General features: G+C 39.5%; 1 protein-coding gene across 3 annotated transcripts in view; it reads right to left on the bottom strand.

The window, feature by feature from the left end:
- PHTF2 (putative homeodomain transcription factor 2) overlaps positions 1-25,036 on the bottom strand; it is a 64,192-nt gene extending 39,156 nt beyond the window's left edge. Inside the window, exons 1-2 of one of the 3 annotated variants that reach the window (XM_056516282.1) lie at positions 24,861-25,036; positions 11,177-11,253 (exon numbers count right to left, since the gene is read on the bottom strand). In XM_056516282.1, coding sequence (XP_056372257.1) covers positions 11,177-11,221 — 45 coding nt within the window. In that variant the 5' untranslated portion in view covers positions 11,222-11,253; positions 24,861-25,036. Of the gene's footprint in view, positions 1-11,176; positions 11,254-17,340; positions 17,506-24,860 lie in introns of those variants that run through there. The other 2 variants (XM_056516281.1, XM_056516284.1) reach the window with 2 other exon arrangements.
- Between the last annotated feature and the right edge of the window lie 285 nt (positions 25,037-25,321).

Here is a 25,321-nt window from a genome sequence, read left to right as displayed (position 1 = left end):
TATCTTGGCTGGACAAGATCAAGCTAATCTGTAATTGAACTGTGATAGAGAGGAGAACTGAGCCTCACACAGCCCCCGCCTCATCCCAAGACTTGTGCAAGCCTGAGCACTGGGAAGACCACAATCCCTCCCACCCCAGGTCAGGATTCCAGCCTCCATATGACAGAGAGCAGAACTATGGCAGCTACACTGACATGGTCTTTCAGATAACTTCAGAAGAAATATGCACATCTAGTTGAACCCATACTCCCATCCAATTTTTTTTTTCAACCATCTATAATTCCCATTCCATTCTACCCGCTTTTAAAGCCAGATGATCTTTATCTCTTAACAGTGCACAGCAAGCAGATATATGGTCAGGCTGGTAAGCAACCAGCTTATAGCCCAGGGGGAACCCAAAGAATATCATGAAATAGTACTTATCCCCACTCATTGTCAGATATTTAGAGGAAGGGCAATCTTAAACTTCAGGATTTAAGATGGTGACAAGAACAAGTCAATATATGAGAAAGCATATTCAAGTCTTGTAAGTTACCAAAGATCATAAATTGCTTTGAACTCTACACAAACAGTATTTCTAGGTAATAATCAGCAATAATAATCTCTTTTACTATAGCAATTTTAAAGCCTTGCCATCCCAGCTGTTCTACCTAGATACATAAATCGTGTGCATCTGGGGATTGATTCAGATCACAAACTCTGAGCAGAGAAGTGTAAGATCACTTTTAGGTCATGAGAGAGAGACAGATGCAGTTTAAGATCCTTTTCCTGCTTGCAGAGGTGACAAGCGGCTCAGTCAGGCACCTGACAGAGAGAAAAAACTTCCATCATCTGAGCAAACCTGCATAAATTCAATCTTACTGCAAGACTGTGACTCCTCCTTCCAGTTCACAACTGCAGCAGACAGAAGAGACCCAATCACAAGTGCACACACCTTTACCAGAAAACATTGTTCTCATTTTTCTTTTAGTATTTCAGCCCTCAGCATTAATTTAGATATTATAAATGAAAGGAAAAAAAGAAAACGTCATTCTTAATTAAAAAGGATCTTTTAACCAAGGATCCAACATAAATGCAAAAAAATACTCAGGGAAACCAACACAAAACCACCCACATAAACAAAGAAATCCAAAGGCATCTTCTGTGCCTCTAAACCTGACCAATTAGTGGGAAAAAAATAACATTGAAAAAATTGAATTTAGAGTAGTAAATTCTAAAGCATATCTAAGATTGAAAGTGAGAACAGTAAACTGAATTACTCTTTCCCAAATTAAAATAATATTTCCCATTCATAAGAGCTAAACAATTTTTATAGTTTGCTACTTTAAAACTTTGCAAAAGAAACAATCTACTGGCTGTTTGATAATAATAAATACTTTACACCTCGCATTTGGGAAAAAAAAATAAAAACTTGTGGAAAATAACTAAGGAGTCAGGCACAGTAGTGGGCAGAATTAAGCACTTACTACAGTAATAAAACCAAAGGAAAGTTTAACAGCTAACTTCACCTGGATAACAGCCAGCAATTAAAAAGTCACTATATTGAATAACCACTCCACCCAGGAATTTATAGCTAATTGTTCTGGCTTTTCCTCTAAATACATTTCAAATGAAATCTCAGGCCTTTCTGGTTTTCATTAAATTTGCTAAGAGCCCCAAGTGAAATTTTTGTGCTGTGTAATATTGTGCCCTCCCCTCCCCGTTTCCAAAAAATTTCTTTCTACAAGGACAGAAAGGGGGATCCAAGTCTGTATCTATCTCTGTTATGCAAGAGCCAAATGTGGAAGGAAACCTTTGTGCCAGTAAAGCTGCAAAGCAAACTCCATTCATAATTCCATTCATAGCTGAAACTGGTATAGAGTTGAAAGTCTTTAAAACAGTGTTCTTTTAGACAAATAACAGACCATTTGTTAAAGGAATTCTGGGAAACAGATCCCAGAAGACATCTGACACAAGGAATTTAAATGATTTAAAATCTCAATTATACTTTCCTACAAATACTTCTTTTCCCTCTTTAGGCAGCAGCTTCCATCTTTACAAAAAGACAAGAAGCAGAGATTTTGCTATTCACATTTCTCATTTAACGCTGGCCTGTAAAGCAATTCTTCTATCAGGAGGTAAAATAAGAGAGCCAGAACTACTTTAAAGGACAGAGTCCATTGCAACTCTTTTACTGGAGAAGTGGATCTGTCCAACCTCAGTTACTGACATCCAAGCACATCCAAGGACTGTTCAGTAAGAAATGCTGGTGCAAACTGAAAGGAGTGGAAGAGAGAATTACAGACAGAGAGTATCATTACAATCTCTCACATGGTTTCTTTTTGACCTATCTCACATCACCTCTTGGTGTTTTAACAAAGTTTAAGGAGCACTTCAGGGAGCAGGTGTGTGTGCCACTCAGCACACCAAATTCCAGCCTGATACTCAACTTTCCTTCTCACCACCTGCATAAGTTATCCCTCTACACTTCTCTTCCAAATGTATTAGAACAAAGTACATGAAAACAAAGGCATCATTATAAATTAGCATACTAGATAGTGGCAAATTTCATTTCCCACATTAAACTAAAATAGGAAGAACTAATCTTACTGAAACAAGGCAAATAAAAAATACAGGCATTAATTTTTTTTTCTCTCCTTTATGTCATGAAAGCAGATTTAGAGTTTGTGAAATGTGTCTTGCAGAATTCATTGAGAAGTATGTTTTCATTTACAACTAAATTATAACATATAATGATTACCAGAGATGTTAGACACGTTTATGAATTAAAATCAAAACCATAATTTGTGAATAAATTGAAGAACGTAAGTTAATACTAAGTTAATACTAAGTTAAACCTTCCTAGTTCTAAATTACTGAGTGCACCAGCCAATTCCAGCTTCAAAGAGTTTGATTTACAAGTATTTGCATTTGAATTCTGTTTTATGTTAAATCTAATGTAAATCTAAAACAAATGTAGGCTCTTGGCTATTCATGTATTTCCTTACAACTGCACATACCTGCAGGACATGGAAAAGAAGCCTAGCACCTACTCTAGCACCAAAGAAATTAAGCTCTAACAGCAAGTAAAAGGAAGGAATAACCTTCCAGAGATAAGATCAGGATGGAACCTGAGTAATTTAAATATACACAAAACTTGATCAAAGCAAGGTTTCCCTCAAGGTGCAGCTGTCCCAGGGCTCCTCTGCACACCAGGCATTCAAGCTCCCTTAGCTGGAGCAATTCTGCCAACAGAAACACACTGACCAACTCCAGAACCTATTTGCTACCCACCCACTGTGCGTGGAGTCTCATCCCTCACAGCTGCAAGTTCTGCACCAGCCTCCGGAGAGAATTTAAAGTACAAAACACAGGGGTCAAAAAAATGGTCCCATTTTTAACTACACAACTGTAAGAAAAGCTTCTAAAATCTCTTAAAGACTTAGTACAAGACTCTTCGTGTAACAGCTCGTCAATAAATTGTTCTTAAAACAAACATAATATCCCAATTTTAAATTGATTTCACATAGAAATTTATTCTAATTTAATTTATTAAATATCTAATCCAAAGTTGTATTCTATAGCATTTTTTTATTTATTATGACTTTGTAGAAAAAAAATTAACAAAACGTTAGATAACAAGCCTATTGCCTCATTTTGAAATGCAACTTTATCACCAAGCATCAAACAACCCTGTTGTAGGAAACTTGTCAGTAATTTGTTACAGGTATTAAAAACTGTGGAATAACCTACTTGTAGCTGAAGGAGATAAAGTAGTAGATGTTATTTTACACATGGTTCAAATCATGCATCCCAGGCCTCCTCAATGCCAATTTATCCAGCATTCCAACTCAGTTACCTCTAAAACACTCAGTTCTGAAGACCCCACGCCTCAATAAATACCAAGAAAAGAAGATAAAAGGGATTCTCTTTGTTCATGCATTTGCAGAATTAGCAACCATTCTTCAAGCACCCATACAAATTTCCAGTATATAAGGAATGAAATACAACTGAAAACTGCAGCCACTCCTTCACAACAGAGAAGCAGGTGTTTAACATCCTAAATTAACAAGGTATAATAAACTTTCAAATGGGTTTTCTTGAAGAAAAAATTTTTCACAAGCAATCATTTTTTTAAAAAACCCTAACTTGTATGTGACTTGGCACAGGAAATTACAATTACACATTTGGCAATCTCGATAAAGCTCGCTCTTTTACTGAAAGATTAAATAAATTTGAGATCCTTTTTAAGTGCAGACTCCTCATAACATTTTCTGGTTTAAGAGATATGTGCATCTCTTGCAATTATCTAAAATAACTGCACTTACTCTTTCCCAATGAAATACGTCAGGAAGCATTTGATCAAATTTCTTCTGAAATTTGGCACCTATACAGTCTGGTTTTATAACAGCAATAGCAATTAGCTTAAGTAAATAGTTAAGCTATTGAAAACAGCAATATTTAGTTCAAAGCACACTGGAAAGGGCTTTAGCACTGCACAGTGTTTCTTCCCAGGGTCTTTCTCGTAACAAGCCACGTGTGCATCAAGATTGAATTTGAGCTTTGTGAATGACACTGATATTCACTTTAAGCTAATGTAGTGATGGTATCAACCTGTAGCCCAATACTTGCAAGGCCCTTCTGATTCTAATGGAATTGATCAATATTTCAAGAGGCATTTATAATTCATGACCAAGCAGACTAGCAAAGATTATAATTCTAAGAACACATAGTATTTCCTCTTGGATCTTAAAACTTGAATGTTTATCAGTAATGAAATTTGTGTGCTAAACTTTGCAGTTTAAAACCTCTGAACACTTTTACAAGCGACATCACAACAGTATTACAAATCCAAAATATGTAAGATCTAGAGTTTGGTAAATAAATAACAAAGTTGCTTCCTTGGACTGTCTGACACCTTATTTAAAATATTTAGTGCTAAAATATTAGCTAATATGCTTTATTAACTTCTACAGTCCAACATAATTTAAATGACTGTATGATTTTCTGTATCAATTTTAGTATTAAGATATCCATATATAAATAATTTCTGTATAGGCAATATTATTAATTTTTACAATATGTCTCATTTTCTCAAAACTTAGAACAGGATTATTAAAAGTTATTTTAAACACGGTTTATTTCTTACATGAACTGATCCCTGTTGTAGTAAAAGCTATACTCTAGTAGCTCAGCAGTATAATTATCTCTGTTGGAGTAGATTTCTAGTCTTGAATGGGTTTTTTTCTGGATATTTTTAATTTTCAAGGGTGGATATGTGGACTGAACAAACTAAACTAAGACAAACTTAGCCAATAAACCATAGATAGAAATCACTATATGACAGCTGCACACTGTTAACAGCAAACGGTTTAGTAATTTTTAGTGAAATGGAGAAGAACAGTGAAGGGATTAAGGTTCTATATCCTAAGGTACAGAGCTTTGAATTATAACTGCACAATTGCTACTTCTGATTTTAAAATATCCCAGTATCTCTCCCTTCTCCCTGTTTGGTGCCAGAGGGAGAGCAGAAATCAGCTATTTAGAGTAAAATTAAGCAAGCAACTCAAAATTTTAATGCATTATTTATTATTAACTATTCGAATTGCCAACTAATGACCCACTTAAATTCAGCCAATAACTGCAACAGCACTGTATTTACAGCCATTTCACTGAACAATAATTTTACTAAGGCTTACTTTAGAGATACCATCCCTTTCAGAGTCCAATAATAGCTAATTAAACATTTATCAACTACATAGTAATGGTTTTTCTGAATTATTCTTTACAGATTAATTCTTCTTAAGATCTGCCAGCCATATTTTTTATTGCCCTGAGTAACGGTTTACAAATTTCAAGATAGCTGCAAAAACCACAAAACATCTCTTTTCATCACACAATTAAACATAAAGAAAAACTACATGCAGAGGAACAATTAGAAACCATTTGCAGGTTAAACTAAATGAGAGTGCAGGAATAGCCAAAGCTAGACACAGCATCCTGGGTGCTGAGGTGAGCTAAGTGCATGACTACACTATTGCTAACAATGCCCAGCTACCCTCCAATCTTTAAGGATTTAAGACCTTTGAAACATTTTATTTTTTATTGATAGCTTACTTGCACAAAACAAAACAGCCTCAAGATGTAACTGGGAAAAGAAAACCACTCTGACAGGCTCACTATTCAGTATAATTCCCTGAAGACCTCTGAAAATCCACCAGATTTACTGGTGTTGCAACTAGGATTTTAGAATAGCATTGCCCTTATGTCCCTGATCATTCCCACTTCCCATAGCATGTTTTCCTTGTCGCCCCTGCATTTGTTTGGGTGGCAAAAAGATCAACCAGATCATGCAGAAAAAGAAAAGAAAATCTTAGGCTGTAATTTCACAAGGCCTAATTAAACAATTTAAGAATCAGAGAACCCTTCTCAAGACAGAGGGATTTCATCTTGTTGCTCCCATGCCATTAGAGAGGTTCATCTCCTTGTAGACTCCCAGTCTTAGTTTTAGCTGGATGAGTTTCCTGACCAAATTCATTAAATAAATGTATGAAAGTCTATGGGGAGGCAAAGCAGGCATGGGAGCCTAGAGACAGGCAAAATGCAAACCTGCTTTGTTCAGCCACAGCCCCAGCTGGAGTGATCTTTTGCACCTGATTCAGGAACCAGAGTTTTGCCTCACCAAACAAGGCACTGAAGGTAAATCTCCACTAGGTCAGGCAACTACTTGCGTACCAAATGTGGAAGGAAACTCTCTCTGAACATACATTTTCTTCCTCAGTGCTCTGACAAATGCCAGTTCCAACACTTGTCAAGTTTCTGCACTTGAAGTCAGATGTTTTTAAATGCAGTTTCTTTAGGTAAAAAGCTTTAGGTAAAATAGCCATACAGCCTGCCCATTTGGCAAAAACTGCCTTTGGTGCCAGGGTGAATAATGCATTGTGAATTCAGTGCCAAAAAGGAAATCAGGTAGGATATAATTTTCATTTAATTCCTCCATTATTAACACAATACAAAAACCAGGTTAGGAAAGTTAAAGCATTGATAGAGTTAAATGTGGGCAGGGACCTCAGGAGCAACACAAACAAGCTTCTACAGGTTTGTTGATGACAAAGAATGCTAGGAAAAATGTGGGCCCTCTGTCGAAAGAAACAGGAGAGCTGCTTACCAGGGACATGGAGAAGTTTGAGGTATTCATATTTTTGCCTTGGCCTTCACTAACAAGTGCTCTGAGTTGCTCCACCTGCTCTAGTGGAAGACGTCCCTGCCCACGGTGGGGGGGTTGGAACATGATGAATTTTCAGGTCCCGTCCAGCCCAGGCAATTCTATCAATCTAAATAGGCAAGTATAATCCTGGGCTGATGAGCTGTAAAACACTGAATGTTAAGATCTTAAAGCAATGCCATCAGAGCTCTAATTTTGCCCTGTAAAGCCATGTGAGAGAAAACATCTAATTTCTTTTATTGTGCCCTTTAACAGCTGCACCCAAGGGACACCCAAATCAGCAGAAAGCTGCATTGGCAAAGTTAACCGATATGCAATCAGGTGCACAATTCAGCCTCAATTCATTAAGTTTCATTCTGCCTTCCCTTACAACCATCCCCAAGAGAAGGAACAACATAATTGGACAAATTTGTTGGTAATATTGCAGGAGAAAGAGTTTCCCATTTTAGCAGGCTTCTGTAGGTATTGAAAATCAGAAAGTTGCTAAGGTAAATTTACATATCTTCTCCAAACTGGAAACCAGACCAAAAATTCCGTCTATTATTATCTGTAAAACTTGAAAGTACTATAAGAAATTAATGCAAAAAGAAGCAATAGAAGCAGTATTTTAAGCTATTCATAACTTAATTATTTTTAACATCAGTTACTGTTACTCAGGCAATACTTCAAGTAGATATTTATTATCATTATCGTGCAAAAGTTATGCCACCAGATACTGAATTTGTTTTCAGTAAGTGTGGGGTGTCATAATTTTTTCACAGGAAACACTATGATGGCATTCTCCATAAAATTAATCAATTGCCAAGCTGAAGCAATTTCAGTATTGTGGTACATAGACATAATCCTAATGCTATTAACCAAGTGGTGCATCTGTGTGAGTGGTAGCTCAGTAGCTGCCTGGAACCCTTCCAGACAGCGATGCAGACACTGCTGCCACTCCCTTTTATTGCAAGAAGCAGGGCAGCTCCCAGGGCTGACAAGCCAGACAAACCCTTTGTCACACAAGTATCTCAGCACTGTACTCCCTAGTGCATCAAGAAACACAGCAGAGGTTTCATTTATTTTAATTTCTACAGAGCCTACCTGTATCTAGCACATTTCATGCCTTGGAAAAGTATTTGTACTGGCTGGGAAATGGAAGCAATCATTGGAAGCACTAAAACTGTGTCCATGCAATCTTGTATCTCAAATACCAAGCTTCTGTAATACCACTCTGAAATCTTACAGTCCAGCTTAAAATAATTCAGAATTGATTACTGTATTTTTACAATACTGTAATAAGGAGCTCCAGTGCAATAAAAGCAGAGTAAATCTATTGTCAAAACAGAAAAACATGTTTACATAATAAAAGGTCTGACCTTTTAAACAATTAAGGGTATTACTAAATCATCCTGGTGTAAGGAGCTCAATTTCAGACAATAGTATGAGTCATGAGTAAACATGCTGTTTGCAAAACTTGCCTAAAGTAGGGTTGGAAGAGCTCAATTGCTTAACTGTTTCCATTGAAGAGATGTAAAAATGTCTCCTGCTTGGGAACCAAACAGCCTTTGAAACTCAGTGGAGAGACACATGAAAGAAATATATTTTAAAACACATTAAAATTGAAAACTAAGGACTAAGAAAGACAAGGAGCAAGTTATCAGCTCAGTATTTCTTATACACCCGCAATCTACTCAAATGCTTCTTAGTCATGTATGACTAGAAATACCAGAAGTTAATGTTCTTTTTCAAACCACTCATACACCAATTTATTAATCTCAAAAAACACCTCCCCAAAACAACAGCTTATTTTTCTCATTTCATCATAGAGGCAAATAATATCAATTTGATCAATACTGACTGCAATCCTGGTTCTCCCTTGCCCCAGAAACAAACTTCTACAGCCAGAATGTGCCACATTTCCCTCCCCACTTTCAATTGCAGTTACAGCTGTGATGAGTCAGATCTAATCAGTGGGACAACTATGACACTTACAATAAAAACTGAAATTAAAATTTAAAACTGGAAGTAAATAACAGGTCAAAGTTCAGTATATTGACAACATAAGCAAAGGCAAAAAAAAAATCTGGTATCAACTGAACACTAGCACAACTATTTCTGTTCCCCAAATTGAAATCTTTGGTTTAAACAACAAATTCATGGCGAAAAAATACTGTGCCATGTAATAGACTTAAATAAATAAATTAGCAAAATCAAGGTTGGATCCTGGAGAATCCTCAATTTGTACAGTTGAATTCACATGAACATCTGCAACTTTTCTGCAATACAGCCATTTGTCTCAAACATGACACTTGCTCATACTAAAGCCACATTAAGTTGCTCATTTAGCAGACCTCAGCCCACATGTGGATTGTAATTCAATTTTGTTCACACCAGGGAAAAGACTAACATCTGGTTTATACATGATTTTATCCCTCCTGAAGACAGTTCAGCCCCTCCAGAAGTAACAGAAGTCACTTCACCACAACTCCTTGCCATAAAGACACTGTGCAATTCCTGGACAAGCAGACCTTTGTAAAAGCCTACAGAGATTCACCACAGAAATGTTGGTTTTACTATGAATGAAAAAAATGGAAACCTGTGAAATCATTGGAAAAAACAACAGAACAAGGGTTAAAAGAATGACATGTACTGATAACAAGTAATCCTGTTAGGAGCAGTGTCCTGGGAAAAGTAAAATTGAGGAATGGGTTGTTTAGATCAAGATCAGGCCTGTCCTCTGTAAAATCACACCACAGTAAGCCCTCCTGCCTTCCTAACATCAAGAGAATGGAAAGTTGGAGAATATCAAATGTGCAATTCCTTTTAATCTATGACCAACAAGAAAACAGACACGTATTTGAGGAAAAAAAAAAAACAAACCCAAAACAACAAGACCAAAAGCAACCAGACAACAAACATGAACTCCACTTAAAATTTCGAGACTCTGCAGGCTCTTGCATCAAAGGTCCATCTATATGTAAAGTTGAATATCATGAAAGATCTGTCCACAGGATAGCATCATCACCAACAAGAACAACCTCAGAGACATGAGGAGGACCTGACACCCTGCACCAAGGGATCCTGGCCAGAGCAAATGCAAACACAGCTTGGTGTTTGGATTTCATTATTCTGACATCACTACGCAGTGAGTGCATTAAGTGTATGACAGAATGAGTGGAAGCAGGTAAAAATCAACATCACTTTTCCCTTCCATTAGATCCTGCATTGAATGTCATGACATTACATCTTTTACGAGTCATCTTCCAGATCAGAGCAAACGGTTAAGAAAAACCCAAAAAATGCATCATTAAACTGTGAATTATTTTCAAGTTTTTAATACATAACTGAATGATTGGTATAAATTAAGTCAGCAAAATTAATTTTTCTGCTCTTCCAACTGTTCATTTAATTCACTGTTGTAAAGACCTCAACAAAGCAGACCTGTATTACCTTATTTCTATAAAGTAACTGTTGCTTTGCTAGAAGCTAACCAGAATTTCTCTTTTGAAGACCACTGCCATTATTTGCTTAATGACAAGAGGTACCCTCTCCAAAAGGCAGCTACAGACCCAAGGGAAACACTAACGCACAGAAACTTACTAAACCACAGAGAGCCAAGACTCACTTTTGAGTACCTATCACACAGGTTTTTTGTTACTAACAGAAAATTTGTTTCAATTCTTAGTGTCTACTTAAATACAAGCAATTTTTTCTGTGCTATAGAAACAACATTCTCCTGTATATCAATTAACACTCGACTGAGTGGTATTTTGCAGAGCACAGGTAACCAAGGGAGTAAGCAGTTTTCAGCATAGACCAAAAGCTATTTCATGTCAGTAAATATTTATTTACCTATGGAAGACAAGTTTCAAGCTACTCACTCTCATGCAATGCTAACAAGTATATAAGTATTTTATATTTGTTATATTTTATATTTGTTATATTAACACAAACACAATAGGCCACCATAAAAACAAATAGAAATCTTACCTTTTTCTGGTACCAAACTATAGCATCAGTTACTTTGGACGCCATTTATTCCACTGAATTCACAGAGTCATTTTAGGCTGTTAACAGAAAGAGACAGAACTTTACTTCCACTTCCCTATGAAGGCCAAACAGGGAATGCAGAAACACTCCCATTACCTGCAAATCACTGTATTTACTTTACACATTGCCTCATTTCTGTTTTACTAAGAGTTCAGCCTTTCCCCTCTAGGCAAAAAAACTACAAATCTGCTGCTACAGGACATCAAAAGCCCTAGTTTTGTCCTTCCTTCCCAGTAAAACACACAGGCTGCACAGAGATGATCTGTCATTTTCTTGCAGGAACCTCACAAGTGTTATATTACAGCATTTTTTCCCCTGATAAATTAAGCCCAATCAGCCCAACACAGTACTATGAAGTCCAGAAATAATTATGTCATAAAATTCAAGAAAAATTAATAGACTAAGATATACTTGGAGAAGAAAACAGTGTTAGGGCTAGAACTTCACTAATCATAATACCCTCATGAAAACAACAGACCAAAATTAAGTCAAAAAGAGAAAACCAAGGAAGAATGGTGCCACTTAATCAGTTTTCAGCGTAAAAAAAAGACCAATACCCAAACTTTCAGCCTATGTAAAATATTTGTATCTTGAAACTAATTTTTACAGTCTTCTTTCATGTAATTCGCCAGAGTTCATTAAGGAAAAAAAAGGAAGAAGAAATACACTTACTATAAGATTGTCAGTATCAACAATAATACTACACCTTATGTTTCTTCATTAAAAGGAAGCAGGAATTATTAACCTGTAGGGAGTTTTTATAGTAAAAGATTATTTGGGATCTACCTCTTGATATAAAGACAATTGTTTACAGCTTTTACACAGATAAGAAAGGCAAAGAAAAATGCAACATTCAACAAACAGGATGGAAACCAAAACTGTACAATAGATTAAAATGAGTGTCTTTATGAAAGACTTAAATATTAGAGTAACTCACAACACTTTATTGTACATTATTCATCACGAAAAAATTCAGGGTTTGGGTTTGTTTTTCTAAAGCAGGTATTAGCTACAAGGTAATGTGTCAGATTCTACACTTGGGACAACCCTGGTTGTGTGTAAAGTCCGGGGAACAAGAGGCTGGAGGGAAGCTGCAGAAATGGACCTGGATGCCCTGGTCAATGGCAAGTTGAACGTGAGTCAGCATTGCCCTGGCAGCCAGGAGGGCCACCCGTGTCCTGGGGACAGCATCACCAGCTGGGCAAGGGAGGGGATTGTCCTCCCTGCTCTGGGCTGGGGCAGCCTCACCTTGAGTGCTGGGGGCAGTTTTGGGCACTACACAAAAAGACTTTCAGCTATAAGAGACCATCCAGTGGAGGGCCACATAGAGAGGCTGTCCTGTGCAAGGCCAGGGAGATGGTGATGATCCTTATGGCTCCCTTCCAACTCAGTATGATTCTATCCCTTTTAAAATGACCCAAAAGACTCAGTTCTGCACTGACATTTGTTTGTTGGTTCTTCTCTGATTTGTGAATGGACATACTCCTATTTTATACAGCACATGACTTAAAAGATATAAATAATACTGCCTTTAGTTTGGACATACACCATATACACTATAGTACAAACCTTCAACAAATGGATTGATGTTATATCAGTGCCTGAGGATTTCTCAGAAACATAATGCCATACATGTTCATGTTTCCCAAACAAACCTATTTTTAAGATTTTTAACAGTGCAAATCCAGTATCTTTTATACAACTTCAGATAAAACTACAACTCAAGAGAAAGAAATGTCTCAGAGAGCTTAGACAGTCATTGAAAATTCTAGAAATATCAGAACACTGACAATTGGTGCAACTGAGCAAGCAAAGCAAGCAAACACCTCAATTTTTCCACTGGTGAAAATATCCTGTAAATCACTTCGAGTCAGTTAAAGCTGGCAGCCATGACTCTGTCAACATCTGTAATTGTTTCTGATCTATTTGCTTCTGATAATAGTCTGGTTTTCTAAGAGCAACTATCAATTATTAAGAATTCATTGGCATAATAAATATAAAAATACTATCACATAAAGGAAGGAGTCCAAGAGAGACTCTGATATAACCTAGCATGTCCCATAGACTGGTCACCTTTATTTCCCACCCACACAAAGCTTACAATAGGACTTGCCTTCTTACTGGAAAACCTCTTCAATTAAACTTGACTTTAAAAACCCTTTGCTACACTGGACTGCAAAGTGACATAAAACCCTTCCCCACACACACATGGCTACATCACACAATCACAGTTCTCTGCTACAGAGGTGCCAGGGCAGGAAGGGACCACACAGATACTGATCACATTTACACCCTCACTTCCCTGCCTTCATGACCTCATCTTGGAGGACCTTTAACTCCTTATTCCTCTTAAATAACACCCTCTCAAATACAATACACCCTACTTCCTATCAGCCTAATTACAGGATGAGAAAAAGGTTGGAACAACTCATTATCAGCAGCAAAGAACTGCTGAACCTGGACAGAAACCTTTCCCTCAACAGCTACATTAACTTGATGTCTTTCTCCAAGGTCAATGATTTTTCAGGAAACCAAACATTAACTCATGAATCCAAGACTTCGAACTGTGCTGAATATGGCTAAAAATGGATCAGCCATTTTAAAGGCAGTAACCTTTGTTTGCAGTAGCTTTTCAATTGAAAAATTCTTTGCCTCAAGAAACAATTACCTCACAAAAATAAACCAAATATAAAGAAGTAGCTTTATCTGATTTCTATCAACAAACCTGTTATTTAGATTATCCATGGTTTTCATATTTTTAAGAAACTCTCTGCATTAAATCCTCCATAGAATCTATTCTGATGGCATTTAAAGCTTATTTGCATACACATTTGCATAAACAAATGCAAAAATCATGCTTACAAAAGTAAATATGACAAAATCATGGGATGGATGTCTCAAAACAGAGTTTGGTGTGCTAAGTAAAAATACCTCTACTAGAAAATATCACATGCTGTCTTCAAGAGCTACACAAACATTTCTGAGACAGCACAGTAATGAAAGGTGAAAATGTTTATTTAATTATTTCTGTACAGTGTCTCTGCTTGCAGGAGCCGGGATTTGTCTGTGGTTTGTCTTTTAGCTTGTCTTTAGGTTTTGGGGGGTTTAATGAGGTGAGATGAGACATTATGAGTTTCATAGACTCAGCCTGAAGCTAGCTTATCTGGGTGAGGGGTGGATGGAAACTATTCAAAGCACTTCAGCTGCAGCCCTGGCTCTATCTGCCCACACTCACTGAACACCTTAGACTGGAGACTAAGTATTTTAGCAGTTTCAGAACTCTGCATACAAGTCACTGTGTCATTTGTTTCCAGCTGACATTGATCCTGAGGTCAGCCTGTAAAAGCCCAGCTCTAAGGCACATCAGTATCAACTGGGTAAAAGTGAACAAGTGCAAACAGCTGATAGACAAACACAAGCACAACAGTCTGTTCTTCTGCCTGTTTCTCCCCTCATCCTCCCTGGACCCAGCCTTCTGTTCCATGTTCTGTGTCACATACCAGCATCTAGGATAAGGACAGGCTTTAGCACTCAGCACAATGTCCTGTGCAGAGTAATTACAGCAAGATTAAGTTAATCTTAACTAGGTGAAGACTAAAGAGCAACACAAAAAATACTCCCAGCTTCAGAGATTAAACAGAGCATCCAAACATAAAAGCTTGATCACAACATCTCTAACATTCAACAGAGCTTTCACTACATTTCCATCAAACTCACAGCTAATGCTATGAATAACTAGCAATATTTTTAAATCAAAACTTCATTACTTTCCTAAAGTTTAAGAGAGAGGACTACCTAGTTTTGGTGATCCTTTTTCAAAGGTGAGGTTTCATAGTTATTTCCCAGTTCAGGGCATAATCATGTTACACAATACACCTTGAAATCAAATTAGCAGTTTCTCAAAAGCCACAGAAATTTATATTTAGATGTCTTTAGGTAGCTAAGAGCTCATGCAAGCCCCACAGTACTGCAGTGCTTACTGAGTAAGATAGAATTTAAATAAATTCAAAGACTATTTAGAAATTTTACTCATATCCGCAGGTCTTTGGCGACCCTAGTCAGACATAAATGTATATATTTCTAAATGACTGTCTAAAGCAATCTGAACTGACAGAAGTTCAGAATAAAATTGTGCTCTACTACAGTGAAAAAGGAAAAACACCAGGCTTCTAAAAGAATATACACGTCTAAGCAATGTCAACTAGTAGACGGACATAATTAAAAATACAACACAAGCAAAGACACATAGACAAATAGTTGCTTTCCTTGCCTGTAAACACTGTGAATCACAAAGATTTCAAGGAACCTGTTCCCTTTATAGCAATCCCAACCTGAATGGTCAGGATACCATTCAGCTGTTGAGTCAAGACTTGAGTGTCCTTCTCAACTCGTTATGATAGAAGAACAAGTGATGATAGAATTCATAGACTGATGAAGCAATGAAGTTGCATGTTCATTATACATCAGAATTAAAATTGCAAAACAGGTTTCTTTTATCTCAAACGTTTTTTAAAGTCATTGAGTTTTAGTACCTTCAGGAAATTTAAGGCAGTTTTAAAAAGGTTATTATATAAAGCCGTGAGATTACTACACCCTGGTTTCAACTGCTTTCCAAGATAGAACTGTTTTACCATTATGTTAGATCCTCCATATTACAGTTTCACAACCACAGGCAAAATTTCACTAAGATTCCCTGGCATGTAGAGTAAGTAAAGACAATTAATCAGAACAGTAAAGACTATGGCCAAAACTGCTAATTTTATAAGCAACATTTGTATCACACACACTCTCTTAAAGCATTATACTCATTCATGCAGGACCAGAAAACAACTTTAATAAAGGAAAAACCCTCAATTTTCTAGGTTCAACATCAAAATACAAGTTAACATTATCATCAAATTGCTGACATTACTTGATACTTTAAGTTTAAATGAGCCCAATGAACAGCTTAGTGACATTAGGCATCCACTGTTGACTGAAATGCTGTTTCTGCCATGATGTAACAAACCAAGGGAGGTACCCCTGTAATGCAGATACAGCACTAAACCTACCAGGAATCATCCTTCCTCCACTCAAACCCAGGGAAGTTCTGCCACTAACACAAAGAACAGGATGAAAGCCTTAAAGCAATGCTCCAAAAAAATAATGACTTTTCATGTGCATTACACATAAACCATTAAACCTACATCTCCTTTTTGAAAGGGAACATCAAATACTAAGCAATGCACTCACTGTTCTTTTTTCTTTTTAAGTACTTTATCTATGCATCACTGTTCTCAAAACAGCAATTCAGAATTGCAAATTGTAAACAAGCAAATGAGAAACTTGTCACTCCCAGGTTCACACCTTTCAGTGGAGGTTTTATCATGTTCTTTCCAGCTACCCTTAGGAAAACCTGCAGCAGTCAAAGCTGAAGGAAAAAAGCCAAGTTAAATTAAGAAAACCCCAGACACTGCTAACCTAAGAACGATATCCAGCAACCCGCATGAAAAGTTCTCTTCCTGCCATGCCTCAAGAACCCCCACAAGTTGTCTTGCAGCCCAAGGTCATAAGAGTTTGTAAATAAAAAGGAATTAACATACTTGCTTTCCCCAAGGAACACCAAAAACTCTGCTACAGCTGGATACCAGCATTCCTGGATGCTGATCAGGAGAGTTAATTTTCAAACTCTGCCCTTCGCTCCATCTCAAAAAAAAAATCCCCAAACCCCAAAAAAAACCCTGAAAATTTAAAATACAATCACCCCCAAACAACCAATTAAAAAAAAATTAACATCCCTAGATGCCTGTTTTGGGAGGTTTTTGTTGGAGAAGGCCTGTTTCATCAGGCCAACAGCAGCAACAATAAGACATGAATCAGAGCCTGTGCTGGCTGCTGTATATCAAATCCTATTCTTTATGAACAGAGATGTAACAAACATGTCATATATGATGACAGACAAACATCTGGCAGTATATTCAAGCTGTCTGTGCCTCCAGTAAGATGTCAGAAGTTGAAAAGCTGATATTTTCTCAGGCCTCAGTATTCTGCCCACAAACCACTGCATCTGATCCTACTTCTGCTGCTGCATATTTCCTTATAAGCTCATGCCCTTTATCACTCACCAGCCAAAGCAGGAAGATATCACAGACAAAGCACAGAGCATGTAGTGAGAACCAGCATTCAAAATCTCATTGGAAGTAGTCTCAACCCAGCCATCTTCACTTCCACAGCAAACCCACCAATATTTGAAGCAAAGAAGTGCCACACAAAATAACTGTCACCCAAGGAATACTTGTTTTGCCAGTGAATTACACAACTGTCTGAAATACTAACAAAATGTTGACTATCAGGATTTCTGAGATTTATTTCAGGTTCTGGTAAAAGAACATTGCATGCAGTTGTTGCAACTGCTGCAGCCATTTCTGGAATCTCTGCTCTCACTCTTAAGATCTGTGCAAGTTTCCTAATTTTGTTACATAACTGGTGCATGGTTCCATTTGAAATAACATGACAAAATCTCATAGATACCTTACTCATAAAAAATAGTGGGGGGGAAGAGAGAGAGAGAGAGAACTGAGAAGTCCAAGATTCTACACCTCCCATCATTTACTTTTGAGCCACTGCAGTATTTATAAATTAGCAAAAAGCTTCCAATATTTAAACATATTCTGCTGTTCAATAAAGTAGAAAAACCCAAGCCCTTAAAGGGAGCTATACTCAAGTTAATTTTGCTTCTTATCTACCATAAGAGATGCCAGTTTCAAAATTCTCACCAAATAAATACAGTAACTGCTGTTAGCACACTGGATCTAAAGCCATTTCTGAAAATGCTGTATCTTTCTTAAAACATTAAATAAAAACCAGCACATGGTGGATTTCTGTTTTCTGCACACACATACATATCCCATTATACAGAGAAATACCTGAAATATTGCATGTATACATCTGCTTTTACAACTGTAACAACTTCATTAAGGACCAGAGCTTCTATAAACACCAAGTTTTTAATTTATAGATATATATAGCTGCTTTAATAAACACTTGGGGGAAGAAAACTCTCCAAAAAAAAAAAAGAATTTAAAAACTAAAATAAATAAATTGAAATAAAATGCCACGCTCCCTTCTTCTTTCTTGAGATTCTTAAAGTAATAATAAATCTTGCTCACTGGAAATACTGACTTGTATTTAGGAAGACGTGTTTATCTGTCACCAGGCACGGCACAGCAGAGTTGTGGTTTCTTGATGACTACAGTCAGGAAGCTGAAAACCACTCCTAAATCACCAAGTTTGCATCATGTTCTACAAATAGTTATCCAGCAAGTTTTTGAAGCAGCTGAGGCATGAAGTGGCTGAGCTGTTGGAAAAAGCTGCTGTCTCTTATAACAGCCACTGCTCTGCAGGAACACAGCTGAAAATGCTGAGCTTCTACTCCAGAAAAAAAAAAAAAAAAAAAAAAAAAAAAAGTCTCTGGAGTGATCCAAGCAAGGAATTGCAGAGTAACAAGCCTTACATGTGTATCTGGCAAGGTCCTCAAAACAATCATTAAAAATGGAACACCATTATACCCTAAAGACTATCTGATAGGGTCTAATCAGCAGTTTCTACACAGGAAGATCATGTCTCAGTCTATCAGTATTTCTGGACATGTCAAACAACTGATAAACAAGAGCAAGTGATAGAACATATGTGGACTTTCAAAGAACCTTTGGAAAAATGTCAAAGACTGCCAAATAATCTGTTGTCTATGAAAAGCAAACACTGCTACAGACCAAAATCAGCCAAAACACTGAACAAAATCTGGAATCAACATTCTTCACTGCAATCAGCAGCTAATTGGATAATGAAGATAAACAACAGCATCCAGTCTGCATAGAGCAAGCTATTGATCACCTGATAGCAGTGCCCAGAAGCTCTCTGGATCACAGACCACTGGCCTGCAGCTCTTCCATAATTCAGTGCCAGCTCAAGGCAAAGTGCACACAAATCCCCGTTCTTTCTCGTCATGCAGAACCATCCTAATCCTGAAACCAAGCAGATTACATTTTCCTAGTCTGATGTCTTTATGTTTCACTAGCTTTCACATACCTTAGCACACTGTAGTAACAGAGGCAGACATTCAGGGCCTCCAGCATACATGTGTTGGTGACTACCTTGTAAAAGGATGAGAGCATCCAGAAATGGCAAATTCCAGGCAAGCATTCCAACCATCAGACTTTCACTAGAAAGATCAATACAGACACCAGGTCATTGCTCATTTGGCCCTGACAGGTAAGGGTAGCTTACAAACAGAGATGCCCCACATTCCTACTGCCTCCCAGAACTCCAAAGAGGGAACTTTAAGCAGAAGCAATCTCTTCCTAAAGACATATCCACACAACTGATGGCAAAGGTCAGGATGGCCCTGTAAGGCTCCACAAGGGTTTTAACCACTCTAAACCAGTCTCACCACAGTACAGTGTCCTTAGTCACAGCTTCCAGCCCCAGAACCCATGGCACAGGACACAGCTCCCAGGGTCTGATGCACTGCTGAGCCCACGAGCAGCTCTCACACAATTTCCCTCTGCACAGCTCCAGACCCTGCAATACCTGAGCAACAGCAGCACACTGAACACTGGATGTCTCCACATAAGCCTTCTCAAGCACCATTAACCAGTAATCTCGATTAATTAGGGCTATTTCCCCTCTCCTCCTCCTATTTGGACCAGTAGACTACAGTTTTTATCAAGTACTGCCTAAATTAGGTTCTGAAATAGAGTGAACTGAACCCTGTCCTATTATTCCAAATTTTAAGCTTCTGTAAAAAGGTTCAGCAGTGCTCACTATATTTATCTTTTATACTGCAAAGGAGAAAAGAAAACCTGAAGCAGTAATATTTCTAGATGGTAATCTTAAACTAGCAAAGCTTAAGAATATGTATGAACTTTAACAATGAAAAGGCAAAATAAACAGAATTCACTATCAACCATGTCAATGTTACCTGTAAGGAAAGGTAGGGGGGAGTGAACTATATGAACACCACTCAAAGCCTTAAGAACCTCAAACCCAGAAAGGAACTTTGGCAGCTCAGGGACCTCTTCCATCCAATATAATTCAGGCAGAAGAGCAGGGAGACCTGAATAAAAGGGGATCGACAAGGAAAACACTGCAGTACAGCTCTGTTGATCAGCTGTGAAATCTGGCTTGAAATACACCTACTTTATTGGGAGAAGAATATTAAAATATTGGGGGAGGGATTCTAAGTAGGGCTATAAATTACCAATCATTTGACTCTCCTGTTGAAACAGGAAACCATGAACAGAAAAATAAGGCATTATAATAAATTGAGACTTCAAGAGAAAAACAGTAAATAAAGTCAAGAAAACAACAGCTTCCCAATAATACAGGCAAATTCATTTATTAACTAAGCTGAGAGGATAGCAAAGCCAAATTTTTAACAGAGAAATATTATATTACAACACACAGACCGTTAAACTCACTGCCACAGGAAGTCACTGAAGCCAAGATTTTACTCCCATTCAAAGAGAAAGCAGCTATTTAAACACACAATAATAATAATAAGGGAAAAAAATATACACACAGCTGAGGGAATCTCAAGCTTCATAACCCAGGATGCAAGAAAGCATCACTGGGCTGTATTTGGCCATCCGAACACTCCCCTGAACCTGACCCCACAACGGCCAGAAGCCAATACCAAGGAAAGTATGAGCCACAGACAGAACAAACTGTCCCTTACAGATCAACACCAAGAGTGTTTAGCTGCCAAGCCAGCATCTGCCAGCCACCTAAACCCCGAAAGCATCTGGCGCTGGCCAACTTCCAAAATGCAAGACTTGCACGATTTCACATTTGATGTAATATTGCTTTAATTTCCTCTCCCACTCTGCAGTTGTATTTTATTTTTTAAGAACAGAAACAAAAATTATTTGCAAATAAGAGTCCAATGCTTGGACTCATTCCAGAAAGCCATCTAGGCTCTTTAGTCCTAAGAACTCCCTGATATCCTGCCCTTCAGCTAAAATAAAATTTAAAAAATCCACCACAAACACAAACTGTATCTCCAAATTTCCTGACAACACTATCTATCAATGGCTCTCTCTCTATATGTATGTGTTTGCTCTACCTCTGAAGCTGCTTTGAGCTGCTGTTGGACTAGACTGATGACTTCCAATAACCCTTTCCTAAACTATTCTATGATTACAAATAGAGCATACCCAAACATTACACAGCAATACATGATCGCTCTAATTACTATTAACTCTTTTGTCCCCTATGGCAATTTATTAAGCCCTTCAGGCTCTCCTTAAAAATTCAAATATAATTTCTTCAAATAGTTAACCATTTCCTCTGCACCCACCAGGAAGGACCTTTATGAATAACAGCACAGTAAACTCAAGGCAGAAAACATGACATTTAAAGCTTTAAAAGTCTGTTACTTTCCATACCACCACATATCTTTGAGTAAGTGGTGGTCAATTGTCCAGAGTCAGATGCAGCAGTACCTCTGACAGGTACCCCAAGAGTTCTGTTTTATTTCCTTCATAAAACAAAAAAACATTAGAGAAAAAACAGGCCTATCTTGCTCTGTGGGCAGAAGCAATTAAGTCTGCCTGCTTTCACCATTGTCCCACAGCTCCCTATTGTCCTGTTCCACCCCACCCATAATATTTTTCCTGCCCCTCACCCATCATAAAAACCATCCCAAATGTTTGGCTGGGCCAGTTGAAGTAGACTACTACTGGTGGCTCAGAGCTTAGCACACAGACTGCCCAACAGTTGTTCACTTCTTGGAGAAGGGAGGGACTCAATTATGACTGCCTTTTTTGGGTAGGAATATTAATTTGGGTCACTACCTGTCAAAAGTTTTATAAAAATTTGCCACAGTGTAGGTAGTTAATGTCTTTCAGTTGCCATTAACTTCAGTTCATCATCTCAGTAAGAAATGATTCAAATGGGAGAAGACAGACAAAGAAAGCAATTGTACAAACTTTGTGCCCTTAATAAGTCTCACTAAAATTCCACATAAACTGTCTGATGATGAATCTATAAACAACACTGATTTTTTATGAAAAGAACTTCCTCACAAAGGAAAATCCAAACCTTGACTGAAAATCCAGTCTTTGACTGTTATCATTCTCACTCACAGGGGTCTTGAGAAAAGAAAAAAAAAAAATTCTTCAACAATATTTCTACTAAAAATAAGTAAAGATAGATACATAGAAAAGGCAAGGAGGATAGTATATGTAACTTTGGAGAATTAGGAAAGAAATGAAGTCCACTGCTTTCCAGTGACCCCTGCCAGCTGTGACAGGAACAGCATTGTTCAACTCCACCCCTCACTGCCTGGTCAACTGCCCCAATGAGGTTGATTGGAATTCTTTAACACACCTATGTCCCCCCTGTAACATACATCAATACTGTTTCCTGTTTCAAAACCTACAGGACTTTGACTTCTCCCAGAATTCACACCAATGCCCAGCAGCTATGGATACAGCTGGGATCAACTTTTTGAGACGAGCTGAACTAACTCTGCTTTGGGAGAAATCCAATACTAGCAGAATACTTGAAATGCTCCATGGAGTTCCCACCAATTACTGACAACTTATTTGTATGTCACATTCCACACAACACAAGAGGAAAAAATTATAGTACAAACATTGAATTAAACCAACTAGGTTTCCGAATTCTTCTTCTGGTGACTCAGGCTCATGTTTTATCCTTTGTAATATTTATATCCAGAAAAAAAACCCCATGCATTGGCAGTAAAACATAGCAACAGAACATTTAACTGCACAAACATTCCACTTCAAACATGGATTGGGATCTAAAATACACAAGTTCCAAGCATTGCTCTCAACCTTCACCTTCAGAAATGAAAGCTGCTTGCAAATACCATACAATGGAGTCCATCAAGGTGATGTGTGCACATACATTCATGAACACCTTAGTGGAACACAAATAAGACTTCTGAGAAAAGGATCATCCTTTCCAGGGAGTCACAAGCAAAGAGGTAAAACAAAGAAGATCACCAAAACTTCAGAGTTACAAAAATAGCCAAACACATACAGCTATTTATAACCCAGAGATTTATTCACAGAACACTTTTAGCCTCTTAACCTCAGGGAAACAAAGTCTGATGCCAAGCACTAATGTATGTAACAGAAATACATCCTTCTGCTGCTTACTGACCAATCCAAGTACAGCTGAAGATATTAGGATTCACTTACTAGGATTAACAGGTTATTTCAAGTGATGCACTTCTCCCTGATAAAACAGATACACCATCTGTTTAACATCATCAACAGGAAGATACAAGCAGACAAATTACTGATGACACACTGTATGTAGTCTCATTCCTATTAGAAAACACGTGTATCCAAACTGTAAGACAGGCTGTATTTTCTGTAGGAACATTTCATCACAAAGAATTTCAGAACATTAATTAAAGTACTTTCAACAAGTCAGGTTTTCCAATTAATTACTTTTTCCAGTTAATTATATGACAGATGGATAAGACACTGGCAAATTTGGAACAAAACGCAAGACTCAGCAGCATTACTTTTCAAGAGACCAGTAACCTGCAAAAGCAATAAAAGGCAAAGTACCAGGCACAGAGCTCGACACTATGGACACCAAGTTTCACTGAATCTGATACACCTGGGTAACACCCACTCAAAGGCTAGGCATGAGAAACAGAAGTAAAAGTAACCCTGACAGTTCTGGTACTGTGGGATAAATTTTCCCCAGCTCCTTTGTTTCTCACAGAAAAGACAACAAATAAAACACCAAGAAAATGAATGTGACGGCATAAATTTTGAGGGACCAGAAGTTCCCTAATATTTTGATTCCCAAACGGAAAATCAAGGATAAGCCGTAGTCAGATTACCACTGTTTTAGGGTGAAAAAGGGAAAAAAAAAAAAAACAAACGGGTAAAGAAAAAGACATGAACAAATGTAAAACACAAGAATACAAGAGACAAGGTCAGAGACGAACATGAAGATGCTGAAATTCAGGACCTTTAAAGGGAAGCAGAAAACACGTTCTATCACCTGACACAGGCACGGAGGCAGCTCACGGCACGTTCAAGCAGCTCAGCGGAGAAGGTGCCTCACAGCGGAGCCCCAGCACGGCAAGGGCCCCGGACCGTACCTGCACCTCTGCCGCCCGCACCGACGCCGGAGGACGCGGCAGCCCGGCACCGACGGCTCCGGGACGGCGCGCCCGCTGCCCGGCTGACCCGCCGCGGGTCCGCGGCGCCGCGGGCAGGGGCCGCCCGGAGCCGCGCTCGGACCCCCCGCGCCGGCGGCGCCGGCTCCCGCCGGAGGGAACCGCGGCGCCGCGGAGGCCGCGGGCCGGCCGCCCTTGCCCCGGCCGGGACTCCCCGGGAGGAGGCGGGGGGCGGCAGCAGCCCCGCTCCCGCCGCCCCGCCGGGGGAGCCGCGGCAGCCCCGCCGGGGATGCGCGCCCCGCGCCTCCGCCGCGCTGTCCCCCTGCACCGACGGAGCGCCGCCGCCTCGTCCCGGCCCCCCTCCCGCGCCCCGGCCGGCCCCCTCCCCAGAACTCGGCGCCGCGGTTCTCCCCCCGCCGCTGCCCCGGCGCGGCCGGGACGCCCCCGGTGCCGGAGCCCCCCCCGCCGCCATCTCACCGTTGGCCGGTGCCGCGGGGCAGCGCGCGCCGCACGCAACGGCGGCGGGAGCGCGAGGCGGCGGCGGCGGGAAGGCGCGCGCGAGGCAACAGCTGGCGGGGGAAGCGGGCGGGGGGGAGCGGCGCGCGCGTCCAGGCGGCAGCGGCGGCAGCAACAGCGCGCCACCCGCGCGCGCCGCCGGGCCGGGGGCGGGGCCCGCGGGGGCCGGCAGCCAACGGCGGCCCCTCCCGCCGCTGGGGCGGGGCCGAGCTGTGACTGGCGGCATTAGCGCCCTACGAGAGCGCGGGGGAGGCGGGGCTACGCTTGACGGACAGGCGGGGCAGCGGCGAGGCCGCTGTGACAGACAGCGCCTCCACCAATTGGCGGCGGGGGCGGGGCTCCAGGCGGACCCCGCCGCCCGCCGGGAGGAGCCACCCGAGCTCGAGGGGCGTCACCGACGGCTGAGGGCAGGGAGGCGGGAT

Source organism: Oenanthe melanoleuca, chromosome 1A (genome assembly GCF_029582105.1).
Source record: "Oenanthe melanoleuca isolate GR-GAL-2019-014 chromosome 1A, OMel1.0, whole genome shotgun sequence".
NCBI lineage: Eukaryota > Metazoa > Chordata > Aves > Passeriformes > Muscicapidae > Oenanthe > Oenanthe melanoleuca.
The sequence above is the reverse complement of the archived record's forward strand: the minus strand, read 5'-3'. Positions and strand labels throughout refer to the sequence as shown.